Below are 13,132 nucleotides of genomic sequence, written 5' to 3' on the forward strand. Positions count from 1 at the left end.
GGTTTGATTCTGGGATTTTTTTTTTTATTTATTATATTTTTTTAGAAAAGTTCCACAACACAGAAGTAGTGCTATTTTCTTGTCATATTGCCTTTCCTTTGTATGCATGTTTGTGGCATGATATGATACTTTGTGAGCGGTTCTTTCACTGTGGAATGATATTATAGATTGCAAATTATAGAACAATCAATTTGAAAAAGTTTGTAATGACAAGTTTTCATGTGTCTGTGCAGTGTTAGGTTGTAGTTTTTTACTATTTGTTGTAAACACGTCAAGTAATGGTAAATGGAAATTGTGGCTTCGATTTAAAGAAGTACAAGTACCTGACATGATTCAGAAAACCCTCCTTTCTATTGCAGGTTAAATCAGCCGTCGTTCTTGAGAGTCCTCAGTTGTGCTGCTTTGTCAGAATTGACCGTGTGTGTTTAGATATTTGCCTCCACATCTTCTGTCAAGTATGGCCCTGCTGAAGGGCAGTGCCCCCTGAGAAAAGCAATCCTCAAGCAGAATCTCAGCTGTGACAGGCTACTGAGAGCGGTACCACGGAAACTATGTAAGCTGGTTTTGCACTCCTGGAGTAAACATGATGAAAACGGAGTCTTCAGGAGAAAGATCAACCCTCCGAAGTGCCTCTCCTCACAGGAATGCTTACAGAACTGAGTTCCAGGCGCTGAAAAGCACCTTTGACAAACCGAAATCAGATGGAGACCAAAAAACGAAAGAGGAAGGAGAGGCCTCACAGAGCAGGGGAAGGAAATATGGCTCAAATGTCAATAGGATTAAGAACTTATTTATGCAGATGGGCATGGAGCCCACGGAAAGTTCTGGAGTTACCCCTAAAACCAGGGGGAAGGGTGGCCCTCCATCACCTCAAAGACGAATTAGGCCCAAAGAATTTGTAGAAAAAGCAGATGGATCAATCGTAAAATTGGAATCATCTGTCTCAGAAAGGATTAGTAGATTTGATACTATCCATGATGGTCCTTCCTATTCCAAGTTTACTGAAACTCGGAAGATGTTTGAGCGAAACGCTCATGAAGTGGGACATTCCAATCGCTATTCCCCAAAGAAAGAGAAAGTTCTTTCCAGTGAGCTTCCAGATGAATGGTGCAGCTCTAAGTGTCACAGAGGCAGCACTGATTCACTGGACAGTCTTAGCCCAAGGACAGAGACTGTCTCTCCAACTGTGAGTCAGCTCAGCGCAGTTTTTGAAAACACTGACTCACACAACGTAATCGTTGTAGAAAAGTCAGAGAACAATGAAGAGTACTCTGTAACTGGTCACTATCCACTAAACCTCTCATCTACTGTCACAAATATCTCCTCTCCAGTTGCAAACCTTGAGGGTTTCAGTCCTCTGAAAGATGCCAGCACATGGTCTCCACCAGCCAAACAGAGTACAGGCTTGATGTCTGCTGAGATTTCTCAGCAGAATAGCATGCCTTCAGCGCTGAGGCAGAAGATGTCCACAGGCACTTCGGCAGGTTCAAAAACAACTGAAGAAATAAAGAAGAGTACAGAGGCAAGTGCTGATTCCGTTGAGAGCTCGGTAGCAAGTCAACAGGATTTGGTCAAGGTGCTCGACAGTGAAAGACCTGTGGACAGCTGTGCAAGGAATAAGTCAAAAACAGAGACAGAAGTTTTGTTGCAACAAAAGGAACGGTCAGAGCATGCAGAGGGTATCTTTGATAGACCTGAAGCTGCAGAAGTACCAAGAAATGCAGCTTCAGGTGGTGATTTTGCCACAGATGCTGTTTCAGATGCTACTGAGTCCCATTATGATGAAGGAAGTGAAAAAGAAGTGCATGAAGATGGGAATAATTTTCAGAGTTCCCATGTGTACATGCACTCTGACTATAATGTATATCGGGTACGATCGAGATACAATTCTGACTGGGGAGAGACAGGTACAGAACAGGATGATCAGGATGACAGTGATGAAAATAACTGTTACGAACCTGATATGGAATATTCCGAAATTAATGGATTGCCAGATGAAGATGAAATCCCAGCCAACAGAAAAATACAGTTTAGCCGTGCTCCAATTAAGGTAAAGTTTCCTGTGTTCTTTTTCCGCGGGTTGGTTTGTTTTCAAATGCAACTTTATTTGAAGTAGATTTTGACAGCTGATCTTGGCTCTGAAAAGATTGCAGAGGATTTTTCAATACACATTTTTTTGTTACAGTCAGCCAGCGAGCATAATCTTAAATGAATTAAGGAAGCTGAGCTCTGAGCTTGTGTCATTTCCTAGACCACTTGATGGCTGACTAAGCCAGCAGAAATTGAGAATGACAGCTGGGTTTGTGCAGTTTGAGAATTTTAACATGCACGTTTTGACTTACATGACTGAACTGTAATCAAATGGTAAAATGTAGAAGTAGGTATTTGGTGGCCTTTGTGTGGCTTGGTTTTTTTCATTTGAAATCACAGCTTCTTTAGATCAGATGGCTTTTCTTCAGCTCTCATCAGATGTTCTTTAAAGTCCCTGTGTTTAAACACTGTGTCATGAAATGCAATGTGATTCTGTCCCAGTAGCAGACGACTGTTAATATTCTGTGTCTGAATTAGTATCATCTTTTCTAGTAGCATCTTCACTTTTAAAAAACTTTATTAAACATTAATATATGTATATCTAGTATATCTCAGTGCTACAGAAAGGCCAAAGTCAGTTGATTGAAATACCTAACGAAGGGTGGGTTTCTTGCAGAGCTGTTTTTGTTAGTTTCTCATTACCTTGAAATTACAGCTAAGAATGTTGTTTCAAGTATTTTCAGTTCAGGATGGAATGTTTTGTTGTACCAGCTTTTCACTGCTGAGTCTCAGAGTTATGTATAAAAGTATTTTACTTCTGAGTTGGTTTTAATGCACGTGGTCTCAAATGGACAATTCAAAACCATAGTCATTTTTTCCAGAAATGGCTCTTGAAAGAGCCATATACAGTGGAGTACTTGAAATCTAAACATTTTTAGATTAACAACCTATAATTGACTGTATTTTCATTGTGTGAGTTTAATAATGAAAATTATTAAATCAACAAACAGAAGTTTCACTATCAAGCTTGAAGTAACGTGATTTACAAAATCTGTGTTTACACCACCCATGCTTTAAGTTAGGGTAAGAGTTATATTTGTATTAGGACATTTTAATCTGAATGAAGTAACCAGGTTTTCACATCTGTGGGAGGGACGGGATCAGCCTTGTGTTTTTCATGCTTCTAAAAGACCATTTTTTACACTGAAACCAAATACTCTGAGCCAAGATAATGGATTTTTTGTTTTGTTTTGTTAGTATTTTATTCAGGCTTGTGTCATGGACCAAAAATTCTAACGGTGTTTGCGCTCACTCTAGGTTATTCCCGTAGTTAAACTAGTTGGTTTTCTTTAATTTTTTTGGAGATGAAGTAGAGAAAACTTTTATTCCAAAGGATTATGAATGTTGTCCCCACCACCGCCTTCCCCCCCCAGGCTGTACTAACAGACAAGATGATGTTCTCTCTTCTGAAAGATCTACCAGTTACGTGCAGAGGTTTGTTTTATCATATTTGTTATGGTTCCAACAGATAAGGATTCAGAAAGTGATTACGCTGATTTTTATTCTTGAGATGGTTGGGTTTTTTTGCTGTTTCTGTTTTGAAAGAGTGACAGTGACATTATTACTTCAGTATATTACTGTCATCTGACTGAATCATGCTGTTTTGCCAAGTGCTGTAAGAGTATTCTCTCAATTCTTTACTTATAAAATTTTTCTTTTCTTCTCAAGATTTTCATTCTATGTTCATTTCAGATTGCTGTTATCAAGTAATAATAACAGTCCATCAGGAAAATGCTCTAAAAGTCATTTGTGTGAATAATAGAGTACATTTGTCATGGTTTTCAGCATGAAACACTCTTAACAAGCTTATCCAAAGTAAAAGAATCGTTGTTTTAATTATTTTAGCATCTTCATTGTAGATAGGAAGAAAACAGAATAAAAGCTGCGTTGCAAGAGAACAGTGTAGGAGAGATTGGGAGGTCTGGGAGGTCCCCTCGGATTGCTTTTTGTCCTGGGTGCCTTCAGTGCATGCAGTCTGTTAGTCATGTGCGGAAACAGAAGTGAGACCATGTGGAAGGCTTGCACTAAGAGGAAGAAGTGCAGCAAAAGTTGTGGAAAATAAAAAGCTGCTTCTCGAGCCTTCCTTCCTTTTCTCCACAGCACTCTGTAGTTCCCTCGGCAGTGTCAAGCAGCGTAAGCTCAGGCAGGCTGCCAGCAGCATCAGGTCACTGCCCGGCCATGCCGCTGCGGGCAGGGACCCGGGAAGGGCAGCTGGAGAATCCCCTGGTGGGTCCTTGGAGGCTTGTGAGTCTCGAGGCTCCTGCGCTGCCTCCCTGACTGTTCTGCTCATTCGTCACGCTGCTGGGAGGTCGTGAACCAGCTCTGGCAAGATAGGTACCAATGAACAGTGCAGAGGGCAAGGGGGACTTGTGTTCTGTTCCCTCACACAGTGCTAGCAGATGAATTTACCCACTCACTCACTTCACTTGTCCATTACATGGGGATGATGCTTGCTAGCTGAATAGACAGCAACTATTTAATAATTTTTCTGTTTTAGGCAATTTTGTGTGTTAGTGGGCATAACTGGTTTCAGTAATACTTTCCTGAATGTCATCTCATGCATAGCGTAACTGAGAGAGAGGAAAATAAAAAGCAATGTAGGAGTATTTTGTGAACTGTTGAAAACTGATTTGTCTTTATTAAAATGAAGCAATTTGTACTTAACTACTCTGCTGGATAGTGGTGTGAAAAGTCCAACCCAAACTCTAGGTGTTTAGTGCTGATTTCACAGTATCATACCTTCACTGTCCTCCTGCAGGTGAGCTCTGAAATAATCAACAAAATTGGCATTTGAATGTGTAACCTGTGAAATGAGTGGGTAGTTATTGCCATAAAGTTGTTACTTGAACGTCTCAACTGGTTTAGATAAACATCTTCGAATTATTTTTCCAAGGGATTTTTCAGGTAGAGGTGTAATAAGTAAATGAGGAGAGTGCTGAGACTGAAGAGCAAAGAGATTTCAGTTGCCACCAAGCGGAATCCTTTCTGTCCCTTTAGGGGAAATGCTGTGGACTATGAGAAGTAATGAAGTATAAGCAGAAGGATGAATAAATAAAATTTTACCTATCAAACTGATAAAAATTGAATTCTGCTCATCTACCAAGCAGAAACTCTATAAAGAGAAGGATTCAAGTCAACAGATGCAGGAAATTCTGCTCAGTCACAGTCTGTAATTTTGCTATCACATATCTCATGCTCAACGGGCCATTTACTCCGCTCTAGGATTATGGGATATGCTTGCTGATCTGTTTGGGATTATGGGATATGTTTGCTCTGTTGAAAATTAGTCCCTTTAGGAGTAGGTGGCTGCCCAGGGGCCATTGCAGGCTTGGAGAGTTTCTAGGTATTTGGAGTGTGGCATCACTGACATGAGCAGTTGCGCATGTCTGTGGGAGCTTAAGTCAGCTTGGTGCCGTTCAATAAAAAATAGCCTAAGAGAGCCCAAGAGTTGGTGCTGGTAGTGGGAGTGGACCTGAGTGTGTATGTTGCTAAACAAGGTATATGCATGTTGATATACCAGTTGGTACGAGTGTTTATATAGCGATATGGAGGCCTTCATCAGCACTGGCCTGTTCTATGCCTGAGCAGAAACACAATACCTCAACACAAGAACTGAAAGTCTCCAAGGCAAGTGTAAGAGGTTTTGCCAGGGATACTTTTCTACACAAAAAAGCAGAAACTCTGTGATTTAGTGGCCTTTTATTGAGTTTTGCAGGGTTTCCTGAGGGTTGGGTTATATGCTCCTTCTTAAACATTGCGGGCTAATTGGACGAAGTTTGCCAGTAGTGCAAAATTCATTACCTCATGGCTTTCCACACTCCAGCAAATGGAAATGTATTGATTGTCCAAATCATAGTCCTTTTTAAGCCATGCTTCCTCTGTCCTGGATAGAGTTAGGATGGAAGAGTAATGTTCACCTTTCCTCCACTCTCCAAGTCCAGAATGTCTGGTATCTTGATAGCTGATGGCTGCATCTTCAGTTAGTACCCTACTTCTGGTACCAGGTACATGTTAAACAATTTAAAGCTGTTAGCAGCAATGGGTGTCTCCTGCTGAGCCTCCTTCTGCAACCTTCTGCTCCACTGACTTGGCCCTACCTGCCTAAGGGGTTGGAGAGGGTTGGGCAGTATGTGATCAGACCGTATGGCAGACAACAGGTAACTTGTGCAATGAGGGGTTTCAGCCCAAGCTACTGCTGCAGTTTTCAGGGTTCCATAAAGCTTCCTTAGGGTCCAGTGGTGGTGAAGGGACCTCTCCGCAGACCTCCGAGTTTTGGGGTAGGTGGGAGAGAGGGTGACAGGAATGGAAGGGATATAGCAAATGGCTCTTCCATACTTCAGCTACTTCCATGTGAAGGGATTATGATCACTAGTGCCCGTGCCTATGTTCTTTCTCTCTTTTGTCGTGCAGCATGACTGAATCTTATACCGTACAGCATTTCAGTTTTCCAAAACGTGTTTTGTTCAAATGGTCTTCAGGAATCAGAATTTGTGCTTGGCTGTCTGGCTGTCTGTCTCTCTTCTTTAGTGTGAGCCTTTGGAGAGGTTTTACAAGAAGTGCTGTGACTGTAGTTTAGTGTAAAATATAAATGACACTTGTATTTAACAGTTGTTTGGAAATTTCTTATGAACTATATTGTGATTTTTTTTCTTATTAAAAGTCAGTTCAAGGAGCAAGTCTTTTAGTTATTCCTTATTTCTCTCACTAAAATGTAGTCGGGCATGTAAATAGTGGTGAAGAAAGAAGCTGAAGCAATCTGACACTAACTACTTTGGAAATGTTTACTCTCTAAAATACTATTACTCTTTGTCTGGTAAGCATCAAAATAAAGTCTGCTGAAAACATTTTCAAGTTTTAGTGTTGAAAAACAAAGGATTTCTTTGCCTGATTCAATGTTTAGTATGGTATTTACATGTTGTTGTTAAAATGTCCATGAACTATTTTGGATCACAGAAGTCATAAGTGAAGGCTACCCATCCACAAGCACTGTACAGTCCCTGGCTCCAAACCTACCACCACTTCTATTCATGTTTCACTTAAGCTAGTATGGATTTAGATGACCTCCGGATCTCCCTTCCAACCTCAGTGAGCCTAAGATTCTATAAATAAAGTAGTCCCAGGGGGTCTTAGGACACTTGCTGAAGGCAGATGTGGAGGACAGGACTTGCAGAAAGATTCTGAGGTTATGTTAGATTTGAAATGATTACAGAATCTGAGAAATTAATCCACTTTTGAATGGGTTAATTAAGAAACCTGACAGATAAAGGTGTGTAGCTTCCTTTGGAAATCACTGAAAGAATATTTTCCTTTCCTTAAATTTTGTTCTCTGCGCCAGCTCCTGCGTCCATGCTTTGTTTACAACGGTGGGAGTGGATAGTAGTTTTGACTAAAGCATGAAATTAGATATTAAGTAGTCTTAGGCTCTGTATCCTGTAATGTTGAATAAATCACTGAACCTTTATGCTGGTATTTGAATTCTGTAAAATGGGCAGCAAGCTGGTTATTAATTCCATTAATCTCAAGTTATGAAGTAGTTTGAGATACTGAGCTATTGCTTGGGTAGCTTGGAACATATGTATTCTGTTACATAAAATGACCTTATACTTTTTTGAGGTATTGTGAAGTATGGGAAGTTCTACAGACTTAAGTGGTAATAAAATGTGTTGTACTGCGAGGATCGTGATGTTAACTTTTTGATTCTTTGTAAAAATTAACGATGTAAAACCAGGTTCTTTCTTCTGGTGGTAGGATATATAAAGCATTTCTGGGACCTGGTCTTTTATTTCAGTTACATTTCTTATGAAAGATCTTGTTTTGAAAGGCAGAACCTTTTATATATATTCATCAGGGAAAGGAACGAGAAGTAAATATTAAGGATTCGAAGACTGGATGCTCTTAGATAAAGAACACCAGTGAAGGGATAAAGCGTTCCAGAACAAATTGCTATTTTGGTTATTAAAAAGTAAGTCTGTTCTACATGGTTATCTCATACATGAAGTGTATTATTGAGTTGGAATTGTCTACTTTCACTGGATGAGTCTTTCACACACAGTAATTTCGGATGCAAAAGAGTTTTCTTGTATTAAGTATACATGGAATTATTTGAAATCTAGTAGACTGAATAAACCTGTTTGTCTGCCACAATATGCTGTGGAGACTTTAACTCTTGTATAGGTCATAATTTCACTATTAATTCTAGGGGACAGTTATTCCTGGATGCAATGGTCACACACAGTTATTGAACTAAAAAGAAATAATGTTGCTTTAAATTGTGTTTTATAAGCATTGAGGACATTCTAGAAGAGATGTTTGTAGAAACCAAATTTGGATTGAATAATTGGCATCAGAGGTTTAGGCGGTTTAGATTGAAAGGGGTTTCCAATTAAAGGTTTTGAATTTCAAAAATGCAGATTGTGAAGCTGTAGGGAAATGGTTTGAAATCTGTTGAACCAGAGATCTAAGGGAGCTGATGGTGGGGTTCTTGGAACCTCTTTGATTCAGAATTAGAAGTAGTACATAGGATTTGCATCCCAAGAAAAGGCAGAATACGTGAGCAGAATAATTGCAGACCTAACTGGAAGAAAAGCCAGCCAAAGAGAATATCAGAAGCTAGCCAAGAATTTGCAAGGAGTGGCAAAAGTGGTTGTTCAAAAAATGAAGACTATCATAGAGTTCAGAAGTCTTAAAGTGTGAATAAGATGTTGCCAGAAGTCAAGCTGAGTTTGACCTTGTAAAGGAAAGTAATCCAAGTAGTAAAAACCTATTTATCCGTTAAAAATGAAACAAGAAAGGACGTTGGGTGTTATTCAGTGAGCATGAGGTTATGATTAGAGCTATCACCCCCAGTTTATATTAATATTTTGCCTTCATTTTTGGTGCAGTTGGTCATGTTGAACATGGAATCAGGGTTGAGTGAAATAAATGTATACAGGTGGAAACTCTTACAGTGGAAATTCTTATAGTGAAATGAAGATGAAACCTAGAAGTTCCTAGTGCTTAGGTTTGTAGGGGGCAGGGTGAAAGAAGCTGTGTTTTAGAATGTGTTGTAGCAAACATTTCAAAACGAACAGAACACTGTCAAACTAGAGATGGTCTTTAACTGCAGAAGAGCAAATGAGGTAGCTATTTTTCAGAAAGTAGAGAAGAGGTGGTTCTGGCAGCTTGAAAATGATTAATCATTTTTTTTTTTCACTATAGCAAAGCAATAGAAAAAAAACTATCAAAAGAATCAAAGGTAGGGAGGCAAATGGAAAAGTGGAATACATGTGAAAGGGTTTATGAGAAGTAGCATATGTCAGACTAAATTAGTGTCTGCCTTTGATAAGATAGAAGACCTTGTTAAAAATTTCAGTAGTTCTGTCTCAGAAAGTTGGAGCACACTAATGACACTTGCTTTTGACAGAAAGTGGGGAAGCCTTATCATTGCATAGGATTACAGTAAAATACAGGTGACTGGGAGGACTTGAGTAGCAGGGATGGATTTATGTGCTACGAAGTTTCGTGGTAAACTAGCGACTCATTTGTATGGGATGGCAGCTAAGGAGAAAGCTACTCTGTGACTCACTCGCACAGAATGACAGCCGTAACCCACGGCGCGATGCAGCTGTGAGGAAGGGAAATGGCATTCTAGATACATGATGCAAAATATTTTGGTGGTGGTGGTAGAGAATTGTGAGTGTCATTTAATAATTCGCTAAGGAAACTTCATCTGGAGCGTGTCTAGTGGATTCTGCTTAAGGTGAGTGAGTTTGCGGGAAAAGCTGCAGCAACTTGCTGCTCTTAATCTGTCTTTTTCTTGGTTAATTCTATCATAAAACAGGGGGCTTAAGAAACTTATCTTGCTCAGTGAGGGATGACAAAGCCTGAAAAAGAGCATAATTGCATCTCTGGTATATTCATAAAGAAAAAGCACCTGAAGGCTAAGGGGCAGCTTTCCACTTTTATGGTGGAACTGAGTGTTTTCCAACTAAGATTAAAGAATTGTAATAGCAGTCAATGACACAGGCAATTTCCTTCTCTTTTCCTATGTTCCTAATAGACTACTGTATTGTCTAACAGCGTCTATTAATTCTGTTAAGAGTTGGAATTTCCTTCAGCACTGTTGAACTTGCAGGCCACGCATAATCTATTAAAAAAAGTACCTGACATTGCTGTAGTTAAATGGTACAAAATGATAGCTGTTATTCTGTGGTGTCCTTTTTTGTACAGAATGTGTTCTAGTGAGAGCAGAAGCTAATTTTACTCCCTAGAATTGATTCAAGAGACCTGTCAGATCACTCGGATATTTCCATATGATAAAGACAGTGGAAGGTATGAATGCAGAATTTATCTCTGAGACCTGTTTGCCTTGTGTTTTTACACATGCAGCTGCACTTGTTAGTCTATGCACATCTGTAACTTTTTATGTTCCTCTCTGCAGTTTCCATCTGCCTCAGTATGCAGTGTGTAATCTCAAGGGCGTAAGATGCTGGTTCACATTGAAAGGATATCTTCTAATGTACAGACTATGCTGCATGTAGCCTTTTATTTGATGAAATACCTGTATTTCAAATTTACTATTCACATTACTTGTTTAAAAGCAATAAGCTATAGAGACTTTTAAAAGTCATACTGTCAAACTCCTGTATAATTCATCTAGATCATGGCCTTTATGATTAAAAAAAAAAGTTCCAAGCTTTTATCCAGCTTGTAATCATCTTTACATCTTTATAAGCTTGCAGTCATCTTTAAGATGGACTCTGACATATTTACATTCTGTAGATACGTAGATTCTGACATATTTAAATATTTACCTGTTAGCTCTGCCTTCTTAGAAGCCCCAAGATACCTGTTCATTAATGTCAACTTGGGTGATTGTCCAGTAGATTTTATTGTGTGTGGACTGCTTAAACAGAATACTCAGAATATTTTAATACTGTATTTTTTCACAAGGGCAAACCGAAGAGAACTCATGAAACTAGAGAGAACTCATGAATCTAGAGGTTTAGAACACTCTTGAAAAAGCTGGTAATTTAGAAGGGTGGCAAAATGCACTAATGCAAACGAGAATGTTTCAGTATGGTGTTTGGGAGCATGAGATTACCAGACCACGTAGCTCTCCATTCCTCTTTTCTCAGCCTTTTCCTCTGAAGTAGTTGCTCAGTTTTATCTCCCCTTTATTAATCTGGTAAGTTGACTAAAAACTGCCACCTTTATGTTTTGCACATTTCTTTCATGTTGATTTTTAAAATGTAGTTTTAAAATGTTGATTTTTAAAATCCTTCTCTCTGTATGGCCAGTAAAGCAATTTCCAATCTTAACAGCTGTAGATCCAAAATAACTGGTAAGGCCTACTGTGGTTTACTCCAAGGGCATGACAATGACTTTACCAGTAAGTCTTGACGATTAAAAAGGGAAAGTTATGCTTGACCAAACTCATCACTTTCTACAATGAAATGACTGGCTTGATGGATGAGGGGGGAGCAATGGGTCTTGTCTACGTTCACTTAAGTAAGGCTTTTGACATAACATCCTCATAGAGAAGCTGATGAAGTAGGGGCTGGATGACCAGACAGTGAGGTGGATCGAAAACTGGATGAACAGATAAGTGGGCAGACAGGAACCTCATGCAGTTCAGCATGGAGAAGTGCAAAGTCCTGGACCTGGGGAGGAAAAGCCCCATGCACCAGTATACGATGGGAGCTGCCTGTCTGGAAAGCAGCTTTGCAGAAAAGGATCTGGGGTCCTGGTGGACACCAAGTTGAAAATGTGCCAGCAATGTGCCCTTGTAGCAGGGAAGGCTAGTGGTATCCTGGGCTGTGTTAGGAGGAGTGTTGCCAGCAGGTAGAGGGAGGTGATCCTTCCCCTCTACTCAGCACTGGTGAGGCCGCACCTGGAATGCTGATTCCTGTTCTGGGCTGCCCAGTACAAGAGACTGAATACTGAATAGAGTCCCATGAAGATAAAGAAGGGTCTGGAGCATCTCTCCTGTGAGGCAAGGCTGAGGGAGCTGGGACTGTTTAGCCTAGAGAAGAGAAGGCTCAGGGGGAATCTTACTAATGTACATAAATGCCTGAAGGGAGGGTGCAAAGAAGACAGAGTCAGGCTCTTTTGAGTAACAGGACAAGAGGCAATGGACACAACTGAAACACAGGAGGTTCTGTCTGAACATCAGGAAACAGTTTTCCCCTGTGAGGGTGACCAAGCACTGGCACAGGTTGCCCAGAGAGGTTTTAGAGACTTCATCCTTGGAGATACTTAAAAGCTGTCTGGGCATGGTCCTGGGCAACTGGCTGTAGGTGGCGGAGGGGGTTGCACCAGATGACCTCCATAGGTTCCTTCCAACTTAAACCATTCTGTGGTTCTGTAGCTTCATTTAAATCAGAAAAAAATAATTTTCCTGATAGTGAACTTTGGCAAAGGAAGTAGCTAAACTGCATCCAAGATGAATTCTTTTTTTTTTATTATTTGTAAAATATACTAAGTGGCCTCTCATTTATCAAATTGTAAGAGTGCATAGTTTTGCAAATCCAAAGGTGATGCAGAAGCTCCAATAGGTTTTCCCTGATTGTAATAGTTAACTTTGTTTAGATATAGATTAATATTTTAACAAGACCTCATTGAATACAGCTTGAATTGTTACCTGTGATTGCAGTGGAGTGAAGTCAATAAAGATTTCTGGGATGTAGAGGCTTTTTAATGAGTTTTTCTTCCACTAAAATACATAAACATTTAGGTAGGGAAGTCCTGGTTTGTTTATGAGTTGTCATGAAGCTTTATCCCTTCTTTTTCAATGACTGTAGTTTAGATTTAATTGTTAATTAAAATCTGAGTATTAAATATTGTAGGATAAGGCAGACAGTGCTTCATTGTAGAACACGGTCATGATACTGAATTTTCCTGGACTTTAAACAATTATGAAGTATCTAGAAGATGCAGCACTTTGCCACTTTGCAAGAAAAGCATAGGGAAGAACTGCAGGTCTGTCGACTTGATGGTACCTTTGCTATCTGGCAACAGTGTGTCACCTTAGTTGGTGGTACAAGTGGGATGACTTTCTCAT

At 39.8% G+C, this 13,132-nt stretch overlaps 1 protein-coding gene across 3 annotated transcripts in view; it reads left to right on the plus strand.

The window, feature by feature from the left end:
- Positions 1-578: 578 nt before the first annotated feature.
- The window catches only part of PPP1R9A (protein phosphatase 1 regulatory subunit 9A), a 153,520-nt gene continuing 140,966 nt past the window's right edge, over positions 579-13,132 (plus strand). For all 3 annotated transcript variants that reach the window (XM_059818344.1, XM_059818346.1, XM_059818345.1), the window contains exon 1: positions 579-2,050. In XM_059818344.1, the coding sequence (XP_059674327.1) occupies positions 584-2,050 (1,467 nt within the window). In that variant the 5' untranslated portion in view covers positions 579-583. The remainder of the gene's footprint in view (positions 2,051-13,132) is intronic.

The sequence above is a fragment of the Gavia stellata genome, chromosome 6 (assembly GCF_030936135.1).
Source record: "Gavia stellata isolate bGavSte3 chromosome 6, bGavSte3.hap2, whole genome shotgun sequence".
Classification (NCBI taxonomy): Eukaryota; Metazoa; Chordata; class Aves; order Gaviiformes; family Gaviidae; genus Gavia; species Gavia stellata.